Genomic DNA, 24,609 nt, shown 5'->3' with positions numbered 1-24,609 from the left:
CTGATGTATAAATAGTGTTGAGAGCTGTGTGCTCTGCGTTATGGTCCTGAATAGCTGCTTTGTTGAGTGTTAAGTTACACTGCTGAAGCAGTCATGAGCTTATGAGTGTGTGTGTGTGTGTGTGTGTGTGTGTGTGTGTGTGTGAGAGAGAGAGAGAGAGAGAGAGAGAGAGAGAGAGACACTATTTGCCTCAATTGCCATATTAAATATATGCTGTAATCAATCTGTGAACTCCCAGATCTTGTGATGTTACTTTAGAGAGCATGAAAAGAGTAATGTTAAAGGGGAAGTTCACCCAAAAATGAACATTCAGAAATTTAGAAATAACACCAGCTTTAAAGTATCAAAGAGCACTGTTTGCCATAATATTACACAATGTTTTGTCTGTAAATTGAAGTACATTTTTATATTATTCCCTGAAAATGAATGCAGAGAACATTTCTTTGGGAGAAGTATTTATTAGAGGTTCATCTTTCACGTTTAGTAATTTATCTAGCTAGCATATGTTTAGATAAAGGGTCCAAGACAAGTTTGAGCTTTTAAAAAAAATAATAAATAAAAAAAATTATCTAGGCCTAAATTGAGCAAAACTACAGTCAATGTCAAACAAACTCATTGATTTGGAAGAAATATTTGAACCCTTTATGAAATTTGCAAATGAAATTAATATATTCAATACATTAATATTTACTGAAAAAATATATGAAATATATTTTATAACTGATATACATTACTCATTAAATACACCAATGTACAGTAAACATATAAATATATAAACAATATAGGCTATAAACATAAAAAAAATGTTAAATAAAACGTAAATTGTGGAATCGGCATAGGTAATTATCTAGAATTGGAGAAAAACAAATAGCTAATGTCAACAATGTTGCCTTTTTACACATCTAACGTCATGAGAAACTTATCTCGGACAGACAAAAATAGATTGCTTTTTGTACATCTGTGTGATAACTTCATAAGACTAAACTGTAGCCTATGATGGCTATACATTGAGTCAATGGATGTGTTAATTCAACATGACATAATATACACATTAATGGAGGGTCGGGTCATATCGCGAGGAATCTGTACAGCAGTGAAAGGGTGGCAAGAGTGACGTAGATCATGACCGCGTACCCGGAGCAATCCACTACATACAGACAAGCGGATTGTAATTACTCCGACAACGTTAATAACTAAGCTACTAAAAGCAATAAAACGAAGTACACATGTTAGTTGTAAAGTATTCAGAATGATTTAAATGATATTTCTGGTAAGCAGTTGTTCAGCACTACGGAAGCGAGAAGCCCGAGAGGTCTGATCCCCCCTCTTGTGTGTCAGTGGTTCAGTCCACTGGTAAAATTCCGAGAATTACAAGCTGCGTCTTCTCAGAAGAGTTCTTCCAAGAACTGTCTTCGCTGGACTCTTCCAAGAAAAACACACCAGGTGACTCTTTTCTATCTAGCAAAAGGTCTAGACTAAACAACAGACGCTCTAGTCTAGAGAAACGAGCTGTTTCTACAGTTAATTTTATATTGTTTTAAACCAGACTACTTTCTTGTATTTAGACGTGTTGAGTTAATTACGCAACTCCACTTTTGTCGGCCTAATTGCGCGGATAACTAATCTTATTCGCCTCATATGTCAGAATCTGTTACATTAACTTCAGTGATGTTAAGTAGATTTAGGAAGCTCACTCGGGAGTGTGTAATAACGACAGGTTTACGCAACTTTATATGGGTGGGAAACTAAGTTTATTGCCTAGAGTAGACAGTCTGTGTGGTCGTAAAACAGTAGACGCGTATAGATCATACATGTTAAATTATTTCATAATCTCTTAGAATACATTTTTACAGGATTTCTCTGAATTTGTCATTCGGCCATGCGCGTGTGATTATATGCTGGTGAACTCTCAAAATGATCCATTTAATGGAGAATGTTATAAATGGTTAATTGTCAGCACGCGCACATAATTATTTTACGTTCTGTTACGATTGCGTCAGCATTCAAGCACATTAATGAGATTATTTACTGTATCATGTGTACTGTAATCTCTATTTCACCGAACATGCATGTGTCAAACCGAAACGCCTGGTGTTTACTCCAAACACCTGTAACAGAGTCCACTCATTTGACTTTCATTTTTTATACCGTTATAACATTTAATAAACCGTCAATATACCACAAGGTTTAATAAATATCAACATGCACCTTCGCTGTTCAACAAGTGTCAGTGACGGGAACAACTTCACGCTTGCATCATGCTGGTGTCTTAAATCATACAGTGCACACTGCTCACTATATAGTGATGTTTGTCGTAATGCTAGTTTTCAGATGATGCTAAATTTCTGAAAATGATATAAAATGCTTAAAGACGTAGTTATGGAGATCCAGTGATATAAAAGCATGAATAATGCTGTTTAAGAGTGTGATGCCCAAACATGCTCTCTAGGTAAGCAGCTCACTAGGATTTGTCTACACACTTTGCCATCGGTCTCTCAAGTGAAGTGCGTTTATCTAATATGAAAGTATGAATATGTTTCGGGAGTTTAAATATTTGAAAGAATGTATAAGTGTCCTATTTTTCACTAAAGAACTAACTAAAATCAAATCAAATACACGAACTCAAAGCAAACGATGACTACAAGGTCACAATCACAAAATGTTATATATTTCACAAAGTATTTTTAATACAAAATATGTTTAGGCTTAATGTGAAAGTTGGTCATACTTTCAGTTTGCAACTGTAACTTTGTGGACATCTAGTGTTCATCTGACTAAACTGGCACGCCTTCAGTTTTGACATAGCTTATTAACATTAGATAAAACATTACCACACTGACACTGAAAAAATGTATGGTGTGATTTAGGTTTTTTTATTATTATTTATTTATTTTAAGTAGAGATATTATTTTTTGCAAATGTTTTACTATATTTTGAACTATTTCTGTGCAGGTGAACGAAATGGCAAGTGCAGCAGACGGCTGCGTTAAATTCACTCGCCATGCCGGTGACGTGCTGTTCAACTTCAACCGGCTCCGCAGCAGAAACATCCTGACTGACGTCACCATTGTGGTCGGTGGGCAGCAGTTCCAGGCCCACAAGACCGTTCTGATGGCATGCAGGTCAGTGTCAATGATTTGAAATAGCAAATATATGGCATGCACAGTAAGTGACATCTGTATTCCTTCTTGTCTTTTCGCAGCGGCCTCTTCTACTCCATGTTTGCAGACACTCATAAGAGCAACTTGAGCTTCATAAGTTTAGATCCAAAGGTGGACCCCGATGGCTTCGCCATACTGCTGGAGTTCATGTATACGTCTTGCCTCACTCTTAAAGATAACTTCATTATCGCCACCCTCAACACAGCCACATACCTACAGATGGACCATGTGATGGACACATGCCAGAGGTACATAGACTCCAGGTGAGTGCTTACAACGTCACAACAACATTCAAGCACAGACTAGAGAAGACAGTCTGTTCATAGGCATGTGATTTGTAACTGGACCAATGGTATAATGCTCATTTTTTTCTATTAAATTATTATACTTAAAATTTGATTCATTCATTAATTAAAAAGCAGTTCACTTTATTATGATGAACTTTTTTTATTTATTTCTATATCGAAATTCAAATTCTATTCAGACAGATGGATAGATGGATAGATGGAGAGATAGATAGACAGACAGACAGATAGATAGATAGATAGATAGATAGATAGATAGATAGACAGATAGATAGACAGATAGATAGACAGATAGATAGACAGACAGATAGATAGATAGATAGATAGACAGATAGATAGATAGATAGATAGACAGACAGATAGATAGACAGATAGATAGAAATTGGACTTGTTGAAAATGGTATAAAAGTTTTGCAAAACAATATGAAAACAACACAAATATGAAGATCACAGAACTTGACACATATGTTTTAAACAAGATTTCCTTTTTTTATCTTGGACTGAATCACTGACTCAAGTTCTACTGGTTTTCTCAAAGGGGCTTGTGCGTGAAGCAGACCAGAGCAGAGATGCTGGTTAATCACGGCTGTTTAACTTCAGAAACTCCCTTCATCCTCCGAGATGCCCTGAACAGCCAATCCAGTGTGAACTTCAGCACTTACGGTCCTCCCAACCTGCACTACGCAGTCGGCACTTCCACAGAAAACCCGACTCGCTTCTACAGACATCTACCTCTCCCGCTGGAGACCTCCAACACCACCAACCCCCTCTGGCAGATCCCCAAGACCGGCGTAATAGCCCGTCAACAGCACTCCACCAGGAGCGTGACTAATGCAGGAGAAGAGAGGAACCGTCCATCTGTGCTCTTTCGTTCAGCTCGAGCTGAAGCTGAGGGAGACCAGAAGGCAGAGGTGGAGAACAGCAGCGGTCCCGAGAGCCCTCTCAGATCAGACTGCCAACCCAACTCCCCTGCGGAGTCCAGCAGCTGCAGTCGAGGGGCGGCGTCCCCTCCCAGCTCCATCACTCACCCAAAGGCCCACAACTGGAAGAAGTACAAGTTCATCGTGCTGAACTCCACCGACGGAGCGGCTGACGGCAGCTCACTGACTCCGTCCCACGCAGTTGCAGAATCCACCAACAAGAACTTTGAGGAGCATCTCCTCACGGATAGAAGGTCAGTGTGGCGAAAGTCTTGGATGCCAGTGCAAGCATTAGCATCTGACGCGTGTTTGTAAACGTGGTGTCATGTGTTTTCAGATCTGCAGATGATCGCATCAAAAAAGAGGAGCGTGGCTCTGCACTTCCCAACACTTTGACAGAGGAGAGCAGCTTGAGACCCACAGGACCAGGTGAATACACCTGTTTTCTACATTTTGAAATGTTTCTGGGCATAAACAGCATTTATACATGTGTTGAAATTTGGGTTAAAAGACATTCATATTTTGGGAACATGTGTCAGTCAGAATGGTCAGATTAAATTAATTTTTTTCATCATCTAGGGTGGAATAGGATTTTTTTGTTTGTTTTTTGAGGTTGTCATGTCAGATTTGACTTCTTCTGTGAACCATATTTGGGGGAGATAATAACTATAATAATGATAATCATTTATTAATATTTAGGAATAGTAAATTGTATGTGTAATGTAATATATTACCTAAATATTATTTATTGTTATTATTATAATTAACTGTTTATAAATCTTTCTGAGTTTTACATATGTAATATGAAATGTTAATTGAAATATTAAAATATTTTTATAGTTAATATAGTTAATATTATAGTATAATAATATAATATAGTTAATAATATAGTTAATATAGTTAATATTAATATAGTTAATATAGGATAATATTTATTATAGTGCTGTCAAATCGATTAATCGTGATTAATCGCATTGGATATATATTATTATATTTTATGTATGTATATATATGCACATATAAACAAAAGCTTTTATGTTAGATGCGATGTGACAGCACTAATTGATTAATATTTATGTATTTGATATATTAGTGATGTATATGCAATGTCTATTTAAATATTACAATAGTTAATAAAAATAATATGCATTAATATTTAGGCATTACATTTTATGTTTGTTATATATATTTGTGATTTAATACCTAATTCAATATTTAAATGTTTTATATAATATAATTATATTTAGCAGCATATGCATAAATGTGAAAGATACAGCAGTACTGCCATTACTAACTTCTTTTTCCCACAACGTCTGCTATTCTTAATTTTTGTGGATAAAAGTCTTTTGGCATCTTTTTGACGCCTAGATCATTAGTATCATAACAGATGTAGATATTATAGATAGATACTGAAGTCAGTCTGAACAAACAGATCTGATTTCATCACTAAAAACCTGAAATGTGTGCAGTGTTCAAAGGCTAATAACTGTTTTGCTTGTCCTGGCAGAGAGGGACAGACTCTACTGTAGCGAGTGCGAGTCCAAGAGCGAGTCTGACGCAGAGAAGCCACAGTGGCTGCAGGACGGAAAACCATACAAGTGTGACCGCTGCCAAGCCATGTTCCGCTATAAAGGAAACCTAGCTAGCCACAAGTCCGTCCACACAGGTAAACGAACAGAATATTCTTCAGCGACGCTCTCTAAAACCTGTTGCCGTTTGAACATTCTCCAATTGGTTTATAATTACAGGAGAGAAACCGTACCGCTGCAACGTATGTGGAGCTCAGTTCAACAGACCTGCCAATCTGAAGACACACTCACGGATCCACTCAGGGGAAAAACCATACAAATGTGAAACCTGCGGCTCTCGCTTTGTCCAGGTAAAAACAAACTCCCAGACCATTTCTGCAGAGCAACCTTCGTGTCAATCTGAGGCGCTTCATCTTCTTCTCTCTGGTTTCCCAGGTGGCTCATCTGAGGGCTCACGTACTGATCCACACTGGAGAGAAACCGTACCCGTGTGACATCTGCGGCACGCGCTTCCGCCACCTGCAGACGCTGAAGAGCCACTTACGGATACACACGGGCGAGAAGCCTTATCATGTAAGCACTTTCTCATCAACAAACACTTCAAAGTTGATGAACACAGTGCAGAGTAGCTGCCAACTGAATATTAGCAGTACAGTTTGAAATGTCGCGTTTCATAGTATAGTTTGAAACTGTTAGATGTTGCAATGTCTACTATTTTAGACATAACTGTAAAACTACTGAAGATGAAGAATGAGGGTTCCTGTGCGTCTGACCTCAGGTGTTGCATTCTCAACGCTGTCAAAATAAAAGTCCGACACTTAGCAGCCAAACAACACAAACTATGGAAGACCATTTCTTCAAAAGTCATAATCATGACATACTAAGTATAAAGTCTTACTAGCGTTAGTTAATAAATAGTTAATCTTAGCATTCTAACTTTTATTTTATTTAGTCGAAATGATGAAATAGTACAAATTAAAATCACAGTTATGATTAATAGTCAAAATTATGACTTTGTCTTAATCTAAAACTTTTTATGTCAGTTATGATTAACCTATGATTACATTATTTAGTATGTCATAGTTTTGAAATTTTCTGTGAGTCAGAATTTCTGTGAGACAAAATCCCCCCAAATGTCTTAGTATTTCAAAATTTCGACTTTTTATCAATTGTAATGGTAACACTTTACAATAAGGTTTCATTAGTTAACATGAACTAAGAATGAATTACTTCTACAGCATTTATTAATCTTAGTTAATGTTAATTTAAACATTTACTTATACATTATAAAAATCAAAAGTTTTGTTAAGTTAGTTAATGGAATTAACATGAACATTTGTATTAACTAACATGAACAAAGATTAATAAATACTGTAACAAATGTATTGCTCGTTGTTATGTTAGTTAATACGGTAACTTTTAACAAATGAGACCTTATCATAAAACTTAAGTCATAATTATTATTTTTTTGTTATGTGGTGGAAATGGGCTTCCGATGTTAATGGCTGATGCCGATAATTAAAACATGCCAAATATCGGCCGAGGCGATATATCGGTTGACCACTAGTTTCTTCAGGTCCTCATTTAATGTCCTAATGAAATGGTCCTGGCTTCTGATTTCAGTGTGAGAACTGTGACCTGCACTTCCGTCACAAGAGTCAGCTGCGTCTGCATCTGCGGCAGAAGCACGGTGCCGTCACCAACACCAAGGTCCAGAACCGCAGAAGCAGAACAGACCTTCCCGTCGGCTCCCTCGTGACCTCCTGAAAAAACCTCAAACTGTTCAAAGATTCGACAAAAACCTTATCAAGTAAAGCTATGCTGAAGGAGATCGGATCCTTTACTGGTACTGCCACAAGAAAAGCTATCAGAAAATACAGATGCCGATACTGCATGGATCTTTGTGATGCCAATGTCCGTGTTCACTCGCATGAAGTTACATTATATTATTTCTGAAATCTGAAGGGCTAGTGCACCAGCACGTTCTGGTTCACGCTTCATGATTTCAGCCGGGTCTCATGATGGTTTAAGATCTGAATAATTCTGTAAATACTGCCTTCCAAGCATTGTACTTAAGTTCTTGTCAATACACACTGCAAATTTTTTGTGTAAGAACATAATTTTAACTTTATTTATTTTTTTAAGAATGCTATTTCACTCCCTCTCCTGGCAAACTATGCACTGTATATAAAATATACAAGGGGAAGATTGGTACAAAAAGAATTATGCAATTGCAGTGTAAACGTTTTATCAATGTGGTACATTTACAGATGCTCTGTTTGTCTAACAATTATATTGTATTTACATGTGTTTGTACAGTTGTTTTGGTACTAGAGGGCAAAATGTCCTTGCAATTAAATATTTGATACCAAACAAATGAGTGCAAAGTTCGATTTGTATCCCCACACACACACATACATATTTAAGAAACTTGCATATAGACAAATTTTTTATAAGTCTAATGTTAATAATCATGTGCAGCTAAATGGACTCAGCAAAACCTGAATAATACAGATGCAGCTTGAAATGCTTTGCATAAATTACATTTCAATTTTTGTCCATGTCTTTCATGCCACAAAATACATACTTTTCAAGAGTTAATTTGTGTAGCCACTATATATATATATATAAGTAGTTGACATGATAGTGTGATGTGATATGCTATATTTCATCTAAAACTCTTTTTAACTACATTTTCCAGTTCTTTTATTATTATTATACATGGGTTTTATGAGATAATAATTAGAAGACAACATGGACGATTTGGACTCTTAAAAATGCTGTAACACTTTACAATTCTATTTGTTGGCATTAGTATGAACTAACAATGAAATGGTTAATTTCAACATTTGCTAATACATTATTAAAACAAAAGTTATTTCTGTTAATATTATTTAATGGACTTGAGCTAACATGAAATAAAAAATGAATAGTTGCATTTTTATCAACTAACACTAACAAAGATTAATAAATACTCTAATAAATCTATTGCATTCTTTTAGTTAATGCATGAATCAACTTTAACTAATGGAACCCAGTAATCCATAGTATTTCCACATTGTTTAACACTAGATGGCATTGTCAGGCTGATTCATTCACCAACAAAAGTACTGAGGTCACTATTACAAGGCTCTTATCAAGCTCACCTAGTCCTTCCACAAATGAAAAACAATGTGTATGAATTTGTCCAAAGGACCACTATTGTTGTGCTGGAACATGAGAGGTTCGTTCACAGGCACGGGTTGATCTAGAAAGACTTTATTTGCTTCAGTTTTAGTCTACAACTTTATACTTTCAGTTCATATAAAGGGCCATTATTTTCCTGAAGGGCCTTTTGCTGAATGTGAACAATAGTCAAACAATGGGTTGTCCATGCTTTTGTACTTAAGAATCTGTTTTCCTCTTTTCTATTATATTTGTGTGAAATAATAGGAATTCACAAACTGGTATCCTGTTTAAAGTCTTTACCGAAAATAACCTGTGATAAACAACATTATAGCGCTAAGATCATTCTGAGAAAATGGTGTCAGTGCTGCGCTGACGGTGTGTATTTGAGAGGCCTGACTCTATTTTGTGTGTAATCCAAATTAACTTTTAAAATAAAACTTTAATTCCATTTTTAAATATATTTATCAGAATACCAGCCTTATTTATATATATCACAGTAGGTGTGTACAGAGAACAAAATGTACCTTTAATTAAAATTAATATGATTCCATAATGTTTTTCAATGTATATTTCTGAAAAAATGCAGAATTTCTTCTGTACCCCACTGTCTGTTCAACCATATAATGCTGTGATATTTCCCACTTTAAAATGAATGGTTTCATCTTTGTGATATCAAGTTAACAGAAGTTTCTTAATAGACGAATAATCATCAGTATTTCATTATATACACATTTATATCTCAACATGGTCAAGTTCATACAAAAAAAAATAATGATCAACACACATAATGATCAACTTCGAAAAGAAAACTTTTAGTAATATTGCGAAATATTACAACTTAACTTTTTTCTATCTTAATATATTTTTACAATGTAATTTATTGCTGTGATTGGAATTTTCAGCATTATTACTCCAGTCTTCAGTGCCTCATGATCCTTCAGAAATCATTCTGATATGCTCAAGAAACATTCATTATTATTATCAATAATAAAAACGGCCTACTAGGAAAACATTTTTAGGATTCAATTATTTAATTTCTTTCAAAAACACTGACTTCATACTTTTTAACAGTAGTATACGTTTATGATAAAAGTATTACAAAGTTATGAATTAAAAACGTATTGCGACATTGTAAAAATAATGTAAAGCTTATTTAGTTATTAGGAATTAACAAACTTAAAATAAATAGTTTAAACTTTAAAAGGTAGCCTACACTAACGTCCCTCTAGCAGTAAAATAACAAAACTACGTATTTTGTGGAAGAACATTATTTTAGTTGTGCTTCGACTGTGCGGATGAAAATGACCCATCACAATAGATATTATAATGCTTTAAGTTACCATGAACTTGGTTAGAGAGCTACATAATTTATCTGTTCAATAAAATACCTACTCAGCTGTTGAATATTAAAAGTGCCATCTCCGCGTTTTTACAACTTTTCAAATCCCTCAGTTCTCGCCATCTCCGAAAAGCCAAGCCATTTTGATTAGTTTTATTACAAGCTCTGTTGCATTCTCTATTTGCCAGCAATTTCGCGGGGTTTTTTTTAACGGGCGGTTCCCCGGAGGTTGGAGAATTAACGTTAGCTGCTCCATAATATTATGTCAAACTTTCTCGCTCGTTGTGACAACTAACCTATTCCTCTCCCACACCAAATACGCGTCAAAGTAGCCAGATAAACTTTTCCATGTTTACAGATGACGAGATATGAAGAGGCGAGTGACGTATACACAATTCCCCGCGAAAACCATCCCGACAGGGCTAATATATAACCACTTATAAAAGGCTTACCATGGTGAATCAGGGTAAAACAAAAAGACGGTTTGAAAGAATGATTGATGATGTTCTCATTATTTGCATTCTGTTAATTTTTAACAAAAAAAAGTTACAGTGTAAGAATCAGTCATTACAAAATACACAAAGAACAGTTTCCTGGAAAAAAAATGTTTTTGAAAGAGACACTGGTTCTTTTCTCCTTTTTTCTCCTTTTTCAATTTATTTCATGTGAACAAAAATTGTAATGATGCATAGCCTATAATCGCCTGCCATGTGAAGCTAGCATTTACCTCAGGAAGGCTTTTGTTCTTCTCCTGTAGTGCAGAACTTTAAAATATTGAGGTAAGAATCTTACAAAATTCAAATTAAGCATTCGACTGGAAGAGTCAGAAGACATGAACATTTATTTTTCTTCAGCGGGTTCTGTCATCCTTGATACTTCATATACTGTTTTATATTATTTACGGACTCAATCTGAACACAGATTGAACCGTCACATCAATATGACAAATTCAGTTTATTCACGAACTACCCCAAAGGCGCTGAGACAATCAAATAAACACATGAGCCCCCATTCCCCACATCTTAAAATCTACTGCCTGAGCAAAGATGGCACGTGTTTGGAATACAGCAGCCACAATATGATAAAAGAAAATGTACAGCTAAAACTGAATTCTCAATTCTTGGGTAGCCAGCAATAGGTCCTCAGAACCTGCTGTGGATTACTATGCAAAACAATGAGAAAAATGACACCAAATATAACAAAAACAGGTCTGGAAATCTACTAAAATACCCTTACTTCCTGTTGGTCATTTATAATTGCTCATTTGTTTTGGAGAATGAAATGGTTAAGTGCAGAAGCATTTTCCAATCTATTCTTGGCTTATTTCTAAATGTGTTTTATACACTGAATGGTAGACATTTCTAAGCATATCTCTCACATATAATAAGGAAGATAATCTTCAAGTTAAGAGCAGATGCGTGCATGTTTTGTTCCTATAGAAGCGCCCTGAGCGTTATTGCTCAAGCTTGCTTGATTCTCTACTGAAAATATTGTTCCTCTTCAGTGGAATATTGAGCAAGTACACAAGTGTTTTTCTTTCAGACTTACAAACACGGATATAAGCACACTCTCTTACGTCTAAAAAAAACCCTCCTATTTTACTGAAGAATGAGTAAAAATGTATATATATCGATACATGGAGAAGGCTAGCACTGCCGACATCAATAAACAGACACCTTAATTTTCAAGAATTTGGATTTTTGCTGTGAACATGTTTAGCCTTCTTTATCCAGAATGTTCTTCACATCTGCAAACACCTGAAAGAAGAGTTAAAAGGAAGCAAAATGAAAAAAAGATGGATGTGTATTATTTCCACTTTTACCTCTACAGAGTGAAAACAGAAGTGTTATTTACGGGCTAAGTGGCAAAGGTGCTGTGGCCCAAATTGTAATTATTGCCTTTTTTATTATACCGTCATGGTTTTTCAAATATTCCCTTTCATGCACTGTGTAATATAGCTTTTTGTGAATGTAAAAGGTCTGCAAAGTTTTAAAGATCAAAGCGGAAGACAAATAAAGTTATTGTCTCCTATAAGAAAGAATCGATTCTGAACTGCTGAAACGAGTCATCAGCAATTCCAGTCTCACTTCCTGTTGCAAACCTACGTAACAATTAAACAAATTTGCATAATGCCAACCAATGGTCTTCATTGGCTGCCCGCAAACAACGTCTACTTTGACCCGCCCTCAAACACTGTAGTTGTAGCTGAGGTCTGGAAGAGTTTGGTTTGTATTGTCTACACATCGAGAAGACGCTGTTTTCGGTGCTTTGCATGCACATCAAAAGGACTCGCATTGGAATTGATACGGAAAAACTGATTCCATCGTTACTGTTCGAATCACAAGTGCTTAGGAAGCGTCTGGAGCTGATATTCAGAGATGGTAATAGGTGTTTTGTTTTCAGACCAATCACAATGACTTTTCTCATAATATACATTGCACATCACATTTTTCAATCATTCTCAAATCAATGATTATCTAAATTCCTCCTTTCTGCGAGTCTGCTGTGCTCTGATTGGCCAGATGACCCAGTCTGTGATTGGTCTCGCGCTTACAGCGCACGTCGGAAACAACACTCATTAGTAATTACCATTAACTTCAGCTCCGTCTGGATGATTCCTCAGTCCTCAGCGATTGTACACAGTAAAGATGGCGTCGATTTTACAATATTAATCTGAGCGCGAGTCCGATGATGAAACATTGGAAGAAATAGTTATTCAACCCGAACCTCCATCACAAAGACGACTCGAGCAGGACGTTTCTCAGTGATACGCTACTCAGTTTGACGTACATTATGAGATGTTTCAACTGCAATTCCTCACCATCAGCATTAACAAGAGCATGTCCATCAACATGTGTATGTATGATATGTATATAAATAATTTATTGCAGTGCACATGCGAAAACTATTAACTGTATCAATAACGGTTATACTATATCAATAACAATACGTTCGCCCAGCACTAACGTGAATGACTGATGTTACATTAAAGTTTGCAAAACAAATCTTGCTCCATCCTTTATCTTTACTCAAAGTGGTAAGAACGACAGACAATCTGCATCCGACAGACGGAAGAGGATTAGGGCCAAGCAATAAAAATAAAAAACCATCTCGAGATTAAAGTCATTATAATGCGAAATTAAACTTGTTAAATTTCGAGAAAAAGTCGAAATAATCGTGAGAATAAACATTAAATTTAGAGAATAAAGTCGTTGTGTTTCGAGAAAAAAAGTCGAAATGAAATGTAGAGAATAACGCATTCGATCAGTGTTCATTGCATAGCCTACTGATAGAGGACATGGCAGAGCTGGATCACTTAGTCAAGCTATATTTTAGACTTTCGACTTTTTTTCTCGAAACACAACAACTTTATTCTCGAAATTTAATGAGTTTATTCTCAAGATTGTATTTCGACTTTTTTCCCGAAATTTAACGCGTTTATTCTCAAGATTGTATCTCAACTTTTTTCTCGAAATTTAACGAGTTTTTTCTCAAAACACAACGACTTTATTCTCGATATTTAATGAGTTTATTCTCAAGATCGTATTTCGAGTTTTTTTCTCGAAATTTAACGAGTTTAATTTGGCATTATAATGAACTTTAATCTCGAGATGGTTTTATTTTTTTATTATTGCTTGGCTCTAATCCTCTTCCGTATAAAACACCCGGCAGATAATATATACATCAATAATTATTCATACTTACAGGTTGTTCGCAGCCGGGCAGACAACGTACAACATAGGTGGGCAATGTCTTATCTATTAATGTAGAAGTGTCACGCAGTGAGATTCGAATTAAAAACGACTCGTTAAGGCGGTTCTGAGTTGATTCTTTCTTTTGGGAGACAATAACTTTATTTATTGTGCACTTCCGACTTTATAACTTTGCAGAGCATTTACATTCACAAAGAGCTATATCACACACTGCATGAAAGGGAATTTTCGAAAAAATCGTAATGGGGGCACTTTAATAAAGAATAATTAAATAACTTGTATTTGATTTACCTTTAACGCAAAACTCCCCCTAAAAATTCAGGCTCGAAAAAAAGATCAGTCATACCTCATCCACTGACCGGGAGGCATCAATCGTGCGCACCTTCCCTTGCTTCTCGTACTGCTCTATAATGGGCCGTGTGGACTGGAGGTACGTCTGGATCCTGACAATTAAACAAGAATTCTTAGGAAAAGTCAAAGCAAATGAAAAGCGTAACCCAAAGTCGCTGTAAACAAGGAAACATTAGTCCTTCCATTACCATATATGCCAATATAACTATGGTGAGAGTCACATTTTACAAACACAATGCTAATTTGTCAATATATTTGATATTTATTGTTGTTTTATAGAGAGGAAGTACCTCTTCTCTAGACTTTCTCTGTTATCATCAGTGCGTCCGCTGCTCTTCCCCCGCTCTAAACATCTATCGATGCACACCTGAAATACACAACCAGCTGAAATGACATTCCATGTTTTTGTTTAGATGTTCATAAAAAAAAATCTATAAAAAGAGTTAATAAATTTTAATAAAGTTTTCTATAACCATGATTAAGTTCGTTCAAAATGACCTAATTAGAAGCCCCTTTAATCAACTGTATTGGTAGAACAATAAATAAATCAAAAACACCCTGAAAACACGTGTTACTCCTCACCTCATTACCGCAGTCAAAGAAAAGAACAAACTTGACATCTGCCTTCCCGTCCATGACAGTGGTCCACCCCTGTAGGTTGTCTTGGTTACGTGGAAAACCGTCAATAAGAAAGCGAAACTTCTTCTCATCAACTTTCATAGTCTGTTCCATTGCCTGCCAAATACAGATATTTACAAAAAAAAGGGAAACACTTTATTTGTGTCCTTGTTACATGTACTTACTGTAGTAATAACAGTAAATTATGCATAATCACATGCACCTCACCCTAAACCAAACCCGCTAGCACTTTATTTTACAGTCCTGTTCCGCATGTACATACTAAGTACTTATTATACCAATTACAATAACAAGGTTATAACTAGGTAATAGTCCTGAACCTGCCCCTGAACCTTTACCTTATATTACCAGTATCACTACACATACTGTAAAATTAAGTGCAACCCCAAACCCTATAGCTAACTCTAATCCTATACTAAGTACATGTAGTAAATTAATATTACTCATTACTTAAATGTGTAATTACACTGTAACATGGACACCTTAAAATAAAGTGTAACCAAAAACTGTAAAAAGACAAATATCTGAAAATGTGAATTTTTAGGTAAGATGATTGTCTAATCTGCAACTCAACTCACAAAAGGTGAGTCAGAATTAGAACTTTGCTATAAAGAGGCTTGGCCGTTTTGCAATGGTATCATCGGAGTTATGATTTATGCCTATTATGAGACAAGCCTGTGCATTTACGCCTATAATGAACCGCTCTTTGAACTCTCCTCCACTGATAAGTTCACTCTCAGTAATATTTCTCAATGTCAACTGCTAATGTTCCAGCTCCCTTCTACAATCACCCTGACTGGACTGAATAGGCTTGTAAAACTGGACAGACAAGTGTAACCAGTAACCACCTTTTTCAACAAGTTGATGGTGATTTCAACAGGAACGATCTTGCCCTCTTTGATGTAGCTGTCAATGAGCTGACCGAACTCTGAGCCCGTGCGGTTGCGCTCCTCTCTCAGGAGGTCTCCGGCAGACAGGTGAGTGTAGCTGTAGTTCTGAGCTCAGCGGGTTACACAAAAACATCACGCGTTAGGAACCTTCAATGCAGCACATTGTAGTTAATGCAACCCAGATGATTAAAAGCTTTTTATCATGGATAATGACAGCTTGTCATCTATATGAATGGAGAGAGAAAACGTGGTCTTGGTAAGCAAAAGCAGTCCTGATATTCCACAACTTCAATCATGAGACACAAAGTGTGTCCAAACGTTTGGCTGCTGTATGTGTAGACATCATAAGCATACAAAAGACTCATTTAAGAACCTGGTTTAGATGGAGTATGACTACAGCGTAAATATAATTTAGTACCATAAAATCACCTAAAAATACAAAATATTAAATAAATAAAAACTTTATCTAACTAAAATATGGTACATTCATTCCACTAAAAAAAAAAAAATGTTTTGACCACCACATGAAGAGCACCAGATGGTTAAACAATTAAAAAAAATTGTGATTACGAAATTCCAGTTACTGTAAATACAATATGCACATTCCTAATTATATATATATATATATTGAACATTACCGTTCATGGACTTATACGTCAACTACCCAAGACAAATATAAAACAATGTTTTCAAGTGTAACTGGTTAAATTATCTAAGTAGTAAAATAAAAAAAGCAGGCTATAAAACTTTTTTTTTTTTTTATCTTGCTTCACTTGTGTGTCAATATATTTTACATTTACATTAACATAAAATTTTTTATATAATAGGCAGAAACACTGGAAGCAACTGCTATGAGTGGTTTGACACTTTGAGCTTTAATGAAGGTCAAGTCTGTGTGTGTGTATATATATATATATATATGTGTGTGTGTGTGTGTGTGTGTGTGTGTGTGTGTGTGTGTGTATACACACTGTATGTGTGTGTGTGTGTCATACAATAAATCATTTACAGTCATAGCAGATTTACGTTTTATGGATGTGAGCTACCCAAATCATGACAGCACTGCACATACAGCTGGGTGTGGGACCTGTTTGAACAGAGGTCCGGTTCATAACCAGGATATATAAACATATGTATCTGGAAACACTCCAGGGAATTACAACTCACATAGATGAATACAGAGAGAGAGAATTATCGTTCCATCAAAGTAATTATGCTATCATGTCAGATGGACTAAGTAGTACTGTAAATGGGACCAAATAGCATTGAAAATTAGCATTTTCCTCATGAAATGTCTTAGAGGACACGCGGAAATGAACAAATCATGTAAGGTGCAGCAAACCTGAACACATGAACACATCAACACACTACAAGCCCCATAAAGCCTCGTTACCTTATATACAGCTTTTGAATAATTCTTCTCAGCTAATATTGTATAAATGCCGTAATGCGCTGTATCTCTCTTACCTCCACGATTCTCGCGCATTGTGTCCCTTTCCCCGCGCCAGGCCCGCCCAAAACAAACACAACCTGCGGCTTCATCATTACACTAATCCTATGCACAACGTGTGGAAGCTTCCCCGATAGCCTGTGCAGCAAGCCCACAATCATAAACCGTCCTGATAAGCGACAGTTGAGCTCAATGAATGACCATCGACCCCTGGGAGTCGGGTACAGAGCTGGTTGAAGGACCGGTTAATGCGTGTCAAGGAAGTGCGCCGGGCAGATTCCACTTCCGCCGTACATGTGTACGACCAATCAGAGAGCAGACGAGTCGCATACGTCACTTAAAGGACGCCCATAGCTCTGAAAGCTCTCCAGAACGCGCACCCCTCCTTCGCCCGGGGTTCGCGCACCAGCATCAGCACCAGGGTTGCCATGTCTGCTTGTTATATGTTTGTTTTTATTCTTTTAAAGTTGCTTATATAAATATAATAACAATTCCGTGGGTTTGGCCTTTTTTCCAGAATATATTCCCGTAGGCTACCTTAGGTTTGCTGATGGCTTATCCTCATTATAGCACAATTAAGAGTGACCAACTCCACTTGGTCATTTACTGTTTTCGCCTTTTCTAAGACAAAGGTTGTCTAGACACTACATAATGTTATTAAATCATAATAAATAAATAAAAATTTAGTCCTATTGGCACTCACGTGTAAAGCAACATTTTTTTTTAATTATTATTATTATAGCCTACTCTTTTTTTTTTTTTTTTTTTTTTTTTTACTATTTACATCTTTGAAACAGTTAAACTTGTATGTTAGCTATATAACAAAAAGGAAAAAAATATTTAGTATTGTTTAGCCTGTGTTAAAGGCCCACTGACGTGCCTTGATGAAACGCACAGCATTATTCAATGTGTTGATGTAATTTCCACTGAAACAGGAAGACAGGGCGGGGCATATCAAACAGCCCCTCCCCTTTTTAAAAATTGCCAATAGTGTTTCTCACAGCTCAGCAAAGATGCAGTTTCGTCTTAATCTCTAACCGTTTCTCCTCCTAAACTCCTCCATATCGCTTTAAAATAGCATGCTCGATCTGTCCCCTATATAGTGCACTATGTGCCAACATGTGTGAACAAGTGACTGATTTTAATGCAGCTTCAGTGTCTATTTATAGTGTAGGGGGTGTGGTTCTATTTAGATTCTAGAGAGCATTTGATTGGACAGAAAATCTGATTAGAAGCTGAAGTGCAGAGTGATGTCACCAAAATCATTGATCCATATTGGTGGAAGTGAGAGACTGAATGCTCTCAGCCTTTTGAATGCTTGTATCTTCTAAATGCGAATTTTATCATTGTTTTGGAGCACACTAGCTTATAGATAACAGAAAGGCTAGCATGCTAAAAGCCAAAAAAAAATCAGTTTTGATTCCATAGGGACTTTAATGTGCATATTTAACAGCCCACGAGAGAGATAGCTGATTGTTAGTTTATTTAGATTGCATTTCTTTATTTCTTCTTATTATTATTATTATTACAAAACAATAATTTGCAATTTAGCCATGCTTATTCTAGGTTTTATGTAAACCACCAGAGAGGGTCTTTGCGTGCTTTTCTTGCGCAATCTGGCAACAGTGATCAGCACCTCACTGCAACTGAACAGCGACCATATAAGCACATGTCTGCGTTATAAGATGCTCTGCTGTTTTCCATTGGAGGAATATATTTAAAAATCCCTGCGCTATATAATGTTGCAGGGCGATTGCATTCGCTGTGTTTTTTATCATTATTATTATTATCATTATCTTTGTGTTCTCCAAAGATTTGCACAGGGTGTCTTCGCTATGGATGTAAGGGATGGAAACACACAAAGGAAAAAAACAAAATTAGTCCAGTGATGCCCATGACAGGCACTGCATTTGTAAAGGTGACCCAAGTTTGCATTGTAGCCTAAATCAGATGCACGGAATCCCTCCTTGGTTGGATCCGTCTGTGTGTCGCTTCTCCCTTTTCAAAAGGATCCGCATCAACGAAATGTTGGGGAGGTCGATTCACCTGGAGGAAAAATAACAAACATACACTCTCTATGCAGCACCGGCTCCCTCTTCAGCACTGACATGCCCGCGCCTAGCAGGAAAACCAGGATCAAAGGGCTCAGAGATACAGCCGGACGCGTGAATTGGAAGGAGGACGAGAAACAGGCGCACACCAGGTGTCCGATTCGGTGGAGGCCGGATCACATCTGCTGGGGACGAGCATCAAGGGCAGTGCGGCACTCCAGCGCCTCAGAAACAGGCGACACGGATCATCCACACACCCGTAGTTCCACAACACCGCTGTGTTCCCGTTACACATCTCCATCTGTCTCAAAGATGTGCTAGAACACACGGGGACTCTGGAATGAAACAAAACATGTCTTTTTCATAGCAGACATGCTTTTTATTGCTTTCACCCAGAGGATTTATCGAGGATATATTGAGTTGGAAATGAAGACGAGGATCTGTCAGCGTTTCAAGGGTTGCAAAAAGTGCCAATGAATATATTGCTAAAACATATCCTCTTTTTTTCGTCATTGGCCACATTGACACCCCTAATAAGCAGGACCATGGGTTGCATTCAAAGCATCGCCTGCAAGCCCCGCATCCGACGGGAGAATATAGTGGTCTATGAGGTCTCAGCCTCCATTGACCAATGCCCGACCATCATTGAGGAGAATTCGCCCATTGTCCTGCGATACAAGACCCCATACTTCAGAGCATCGGCTGGGATCGTGATGCCCCCGGTTCCTAGAAACGAAACATGGACTGTGGGCTGGATTCAGGCGTGCACCCAAATGGAGTTCTTCAATACATATGGTGATATTGGCATGTGAGTAATCAATAATCCAAACAAACAACGACAAGCTGCTCAAGTGTCAGTATGTTTTATTGGTCGTTCTGTTGAGTTTGTGGTCATCAGTGGTCGACAAATAAGTGAGTATGATGTTGTGCAATTTGACATTTCTAAATAACTTTATAGAATCTTTTCTTAGTATGTAATCTTTATTGTAGTGTTGTGTACCATTTAGAATTGAACTGAGAATGCTTTCAAAACTCCAATTCAGTTCCTGAATTTGAATTGAAGTAGCCAGCAAACAGGATGCAGTTAGGAGTCGAATTTGAATGCAAAGAAGTAAAATTAACTGCAATTCAAAGAAATTGCCACTGTATTTGTACACTGAACGATACATTTTAAATGTTTGGCTTGAGAAAGCCTTGTTTCGAAGTTTTAAACAAGTTTTTAAAGCTTTTAAGTATGAAGATTTAGGTCTTACTGAGAATTCATAACCCGCAATGTATTACCAAAATTGAATTTCTTTGAATTGCAATTGAGGAAGTTGCTCTTCCTGTCGACACTCACGACTTCCACTTCCAATTCTTCAACTCAGAATATTGCCGTATTGGACATGATTTTGCCAAGTAAGATGTGTCCATGGAGAGTTTGTTGGTCCTAACATTGTCCTAACACTGTATCTAACCATGACCATTAACAACCCATAAAATCTCAGAGAAATTATGGTTTTTAAGCCCCAAGCCCAGCCCTAAACCTAACCCTAAAACAAAAGGAGACCATCAGAGTAGGATAGAAGCTGAGAAGAGATAATTAAAATAAGTGGGGTGTCTAACTGAGAGAAAAAAACACATTCATGAATATTTCATTCATGGTCCTGTCTTTTAATCACTGTTTTTCCATATTTGTATGGGGCACTTTGTACTGAGCGGGTCCTCTCACCCACCTTCACCATCTCTATTTACTTATCCTCTTCGCCCGTTTGATGTATTAAGGAACTGCCGCTCTTTTGTCCTTTCTGACCGCTCATCTTCTTTTCCTTCCACAGGTCCAGCTGGGAATTACCTGAGCTTCGGGAAGGACGGGTAAAGGCCATAAGCGATTCTGACGGCGTCAGTTATCCCTGGTATGGTAACACTACCGAAACAGTGACCCTCTCAGGCCCCACGTCCAAGCCGTCCCGGCTAACGGTGAGCATGAATGACAACTTCTACCCCAGTGTGACTTGGGCTGTGCCAATCAGCAACAGCAACACGCCCATGCTCACACACATCACCCGAGACCAGAGCTTCATCACCTGGCTGGTGGCGCTAAACGCAGACACCAAAGAGCGTATTGTTCTTCAGACAGTACGCTGGCGTATGCGGGTAGACATTGAGGTGGATCCTTCCATGCCGCTTGGTTCTCGTGCCAAACTGATGGGACGACCGCACCAGGAACAGCCGCACATTCTCAGTAACAATGAGCCTATCCCGCCCAACGCGCTGGGCAGGCCCAATGCCAACGATGCCCAGGTGTTGATGTGGAGGCCTAGGAGGGGACAACCTCTGGTGGTTATACCACCCAAATAGAGTTGTCTTAACAGAGCCTAAAGAACACTGAAGACTGCATGCACTGTTTGGACACTGGATTTTGGGAAATCGCAAGCTGCTCTGTGGATTGCCAGCTTTGTAGGGTTTCTCAATTCCGCTGAACTAGAATGTCGAGAAAGGAAAAGTTTGACTACCTTTCAACTTCAAAGTACTTGGTCAGTTTTCAAATGACTGGAAGTAACTAGTACTAAATGAGCAGCCAGTTGGAACAAATCCCTTAAGTTTAAGGAATAGTTCACCCCAATATTTACCAACCCTCATGTCGTTACAAATTTTTCTTTCTTCTGCGGAACACAAAAGAAGATGTTTTGAAAAACGTTTCAGCTGTTTTTGTCCATACACTGAAAGTCAGTGGGGTCCAAAATGTAGGACCTCTCAAAATAAGACCTAAATGTACCATAAAATGAATCAGTACAACTCAACTGATATATTTCATGTCTTCTGGAGCAACATGATCACTTTAAATTAAAATATAAGCCTTTATTCACTCTAAAAGCGAATCATGTCATGCATACATACAGTATGTAATGGAGGCCAGCTAGTAGGAGCTGTGCGTGTAAACCTCACTCCCCTGGCCTCAAGAGGTGCACTAGCGACTGATGCTAGAGGCTGTAGTCTTTAGCATCCTTGTTAGCATGCATGCCTCCCATGCAGGAAATGCCAGTTCGAAACCCACATGGAGCGGTGTGATTAGAACCTGAGGGGATACACATAGACTACCTCAAATATGGCGAGGCCTCAAACGTCAACAAACGTCAAACCTCATTGGTTCTTGCACGTCATGTGACCAAATTTAATGACTCGAAATCGAAATTTGGCCAAAAACAGCTGAACACATTCTTGAAAATATCTTTGCGTTCCACAGAGGACAGTCAAACAGGTTTGTAACGACATGAAGGTGAGAAAATGATGACAGAATTTTCATTTTTCAGTGAACTATCCCTTTAGGAAAACCCTTAGTTATAATATCTTTACAATTATTACTAAGCGTCTTAAGTTAAGGGTTTTTTGCAACAGGGCTTTTCAGGACTTTCAGGACGGATGGAATATAATGCATGAAAGAGATTGAATGTTTGGTCCCATACCACACAAAGTGGCATCACATCACAAGAACCAAGGGAGGTCATTGCAGGAAACACTTTTTCTTTGTAGGACAACCAGCAAAACTCTTTGAAACTTCTATCAGTTGACTTGTGACTTCATTTCAAATGCTAGCAGATATCTTTTACATGCTGTAAGACAAAATAGACCGCAGAGTGCATGAAGACATCCACCAGTTGAGGTGGAGTGTATCTAGTAATGTCAAGGATACACTCAGATACAGTCAGACACATCGATAGAAGTTTGTTTGTGAGTCCGTTTGAGTTTACGCAGTGGGTGCTGCACCATAGGCATTCACCAGATTAGTCACGTCATACACACTCCATCTGTGCCATTCCACGTCCCCTGTCTCCCTCTCTCTATTCTCAAGCTGTCTCACTCCGTCCTCTCCCACTGACACTCCTTGGGTAATTATGACACAGATGAAATGGAGTTTCCATTACAAATGTCAAAGGATAAAAAAAATCCCCTCGTTATTTACTGACCCTTATGTCATTCCAATTCTGTAGAGCACAAAATAAAGATATTTAGTCCGTACGATGAAAGTCAACAGGGTTCAAAACAACATATTTTGTGTCCTACAGAAAAGAAAGAAAACGAAAGTCATAGAAGTTTGTAACAACATGGGGTTGAGTAAATAACGACAATTTAAATTTTTGGCTGAACTATCCCTTTTAAATGCGGCATATAGCCAATATAACAAACAAAAGGGTGAAATAGGTTGCTTTTGATTAGGATGGCACAATCACTGAATTTTTCTCCTTCTTGCTTTAGTTTTTAAGATTTCCAAAATCATGCTTTTGCTAATTAAGTAGCATGCATCACAAAAATTATACACAGGGCTGTTTAAATACCAGTAATGATACAATAACCAAAATAAATACATTGCGGTCTTGGCACGCAATGCAAATTAATATTTAAGTAAAGATTTATATAAAGCTAGCAGTTGATATAGTCGGATGTTTACAGAGTGAGGAAATATGAAAAATTATTTTTTGAACCGTGAGTTTAACCATCTTTCTCTTGAGCAAATTGCTCAGTAGAGGGACCAACCAACCAACATAAAGACAGTATAAGTGTGTGGCTGTCGCTTTCATGAGAGACTGTTTGCTAAATTTACTACATATAAGTTACTCGATAGATTTATTCATTATTTGCATGCTTTTAATTTAATGAATGTCATTGTTTTATTATGCACTGAATTTGATATGAAGAGGTGATATCCGGTCTGGACATATAACAGAAAATAATGACTAACTCTTGAATCTAACAGAGCATTTATTCTTCGCCTAAATCACTTTCAAAGGAAACGATAGTCTTTCGCTGGAAGTGGAGATGCATGCAGTTCGTCTAAAGCTTGGAGCACTGATCTAGATGAAGGTCGAACAGATCATATGGGGTTCCTTCTCTGTAATATGATAAATACCTCACCTCATCTCCCTCTATCATTTCTCAGTTACATCTTCTGTATCTCTGTCAAAGCCATATTCCTCCTCGAGATTATCATCTAAATAAAGAGACATTAAAACGAATGAACCTGGTATCTGAAAATGCATGAACACCAGCAGCAAATAAGTGGTTTTACTTCAAGATTCCAGCGTTTCATAAAACAGGATGTGCCGAAATGAGGA

The 24,609-nt window shown here is 37.4% G+C and overlaps 3 protein-coding genes across 3 annotated transcripts; 2 read left to right on the top strand and 1 right to left on the bottom strand.

Annotated features, from left to right (window-relative positions):
• Window positions 1-1,179: 1,179 nt before the first annotated feature.
• Window positions 1,180-8,292, top strand: bcl6ab (BCL6A transcription repressor b). Its single transcript, XM_084119669.1, has 9 exons — window positions 1,180-1,443; window positions 2,953-3,122; window positions 3,203-3,424; window positions 4,005-4,640; window positions 4,724-4,815; window positions 5,894-6,052; window positions 6,135-6,265; window positions 6,351-6,488; window positions 7,539-8,292. Exons 2-9 carry the CDS (start codon window positions 2,962-2,964, stop codon window positions 7,680-7,682), a joined length of 1,683 nt encoding a protein of 560 aa, XP_083975795.1. The 5' UTR covers window positions 1,180-1,443; window positions 2,953-2,961; the 3' UTR covers window positions 7,683-8,292.
• A 2,948-nt stretch (window positions 8,293-11,240) lies between these two features.
• Window positions 11,241-17,823, bottom strand: cmpk (cytidylate kinase). The gene is made up of 6 exons (XM_084119668.1): window positions 17,483-17,823; window positions 15,974-16,120; window positions 15,069-15,221; window positions 14,777-14,853; window positions 14,482-14,578; window positions 11,241-12,179 (listed from the first exon to the last, which is right to left on the bottom strand). The coding sequence occupies exons 1-6, from the start codon at window positions 17,624-17,626 to the stop codon at window positions 12,138-12,140; spliced, it is 660 nt and encodes a 219-aa protein (XP_083975794.1). The 5' UTR covers window positions 17,627-17,823; the 3' UTR covers window positions 11,241-12,137.
• Window positions 17,824-19,107: 1,284 nt separating this feature from the next.
• Window positions 19,108-24,502, top strand: fam78ba (family with sequence similarity 78 member Ba). The gene is made up of 2 exons (XM_084119667.1): window positions 19,108-20,324; window positions 21,334-24,502. Exons 1-2 carry the CDS (start codon window positions 19,990-19,992, stop codon window positions 21,854-21,856), a joined length of 858 nt encoding a protein of 285 aa, XP_083975793.1. The 5' UTR covers window positions 19,108-19,989; the 3' UTR covers window positions 21,857-24,502.
• Window positions 24,503-24,609: the final 107 nt, after the last annotated feature.

Source organism: Abramis brama (genome assembly GCF_963993115.1).
Source record: "Abramis brama genome assembly, chromosome: 7".
NCBI classification, from domain to species: Eukaryota; Metazoa; Chordata; class Actinopteri; order Cypriniformes; family Leuciscidae; genus Abramis; species Abramis brama.
This window is presented reverse-complemented; position numbering and strand designations above follow the sequence as displayed.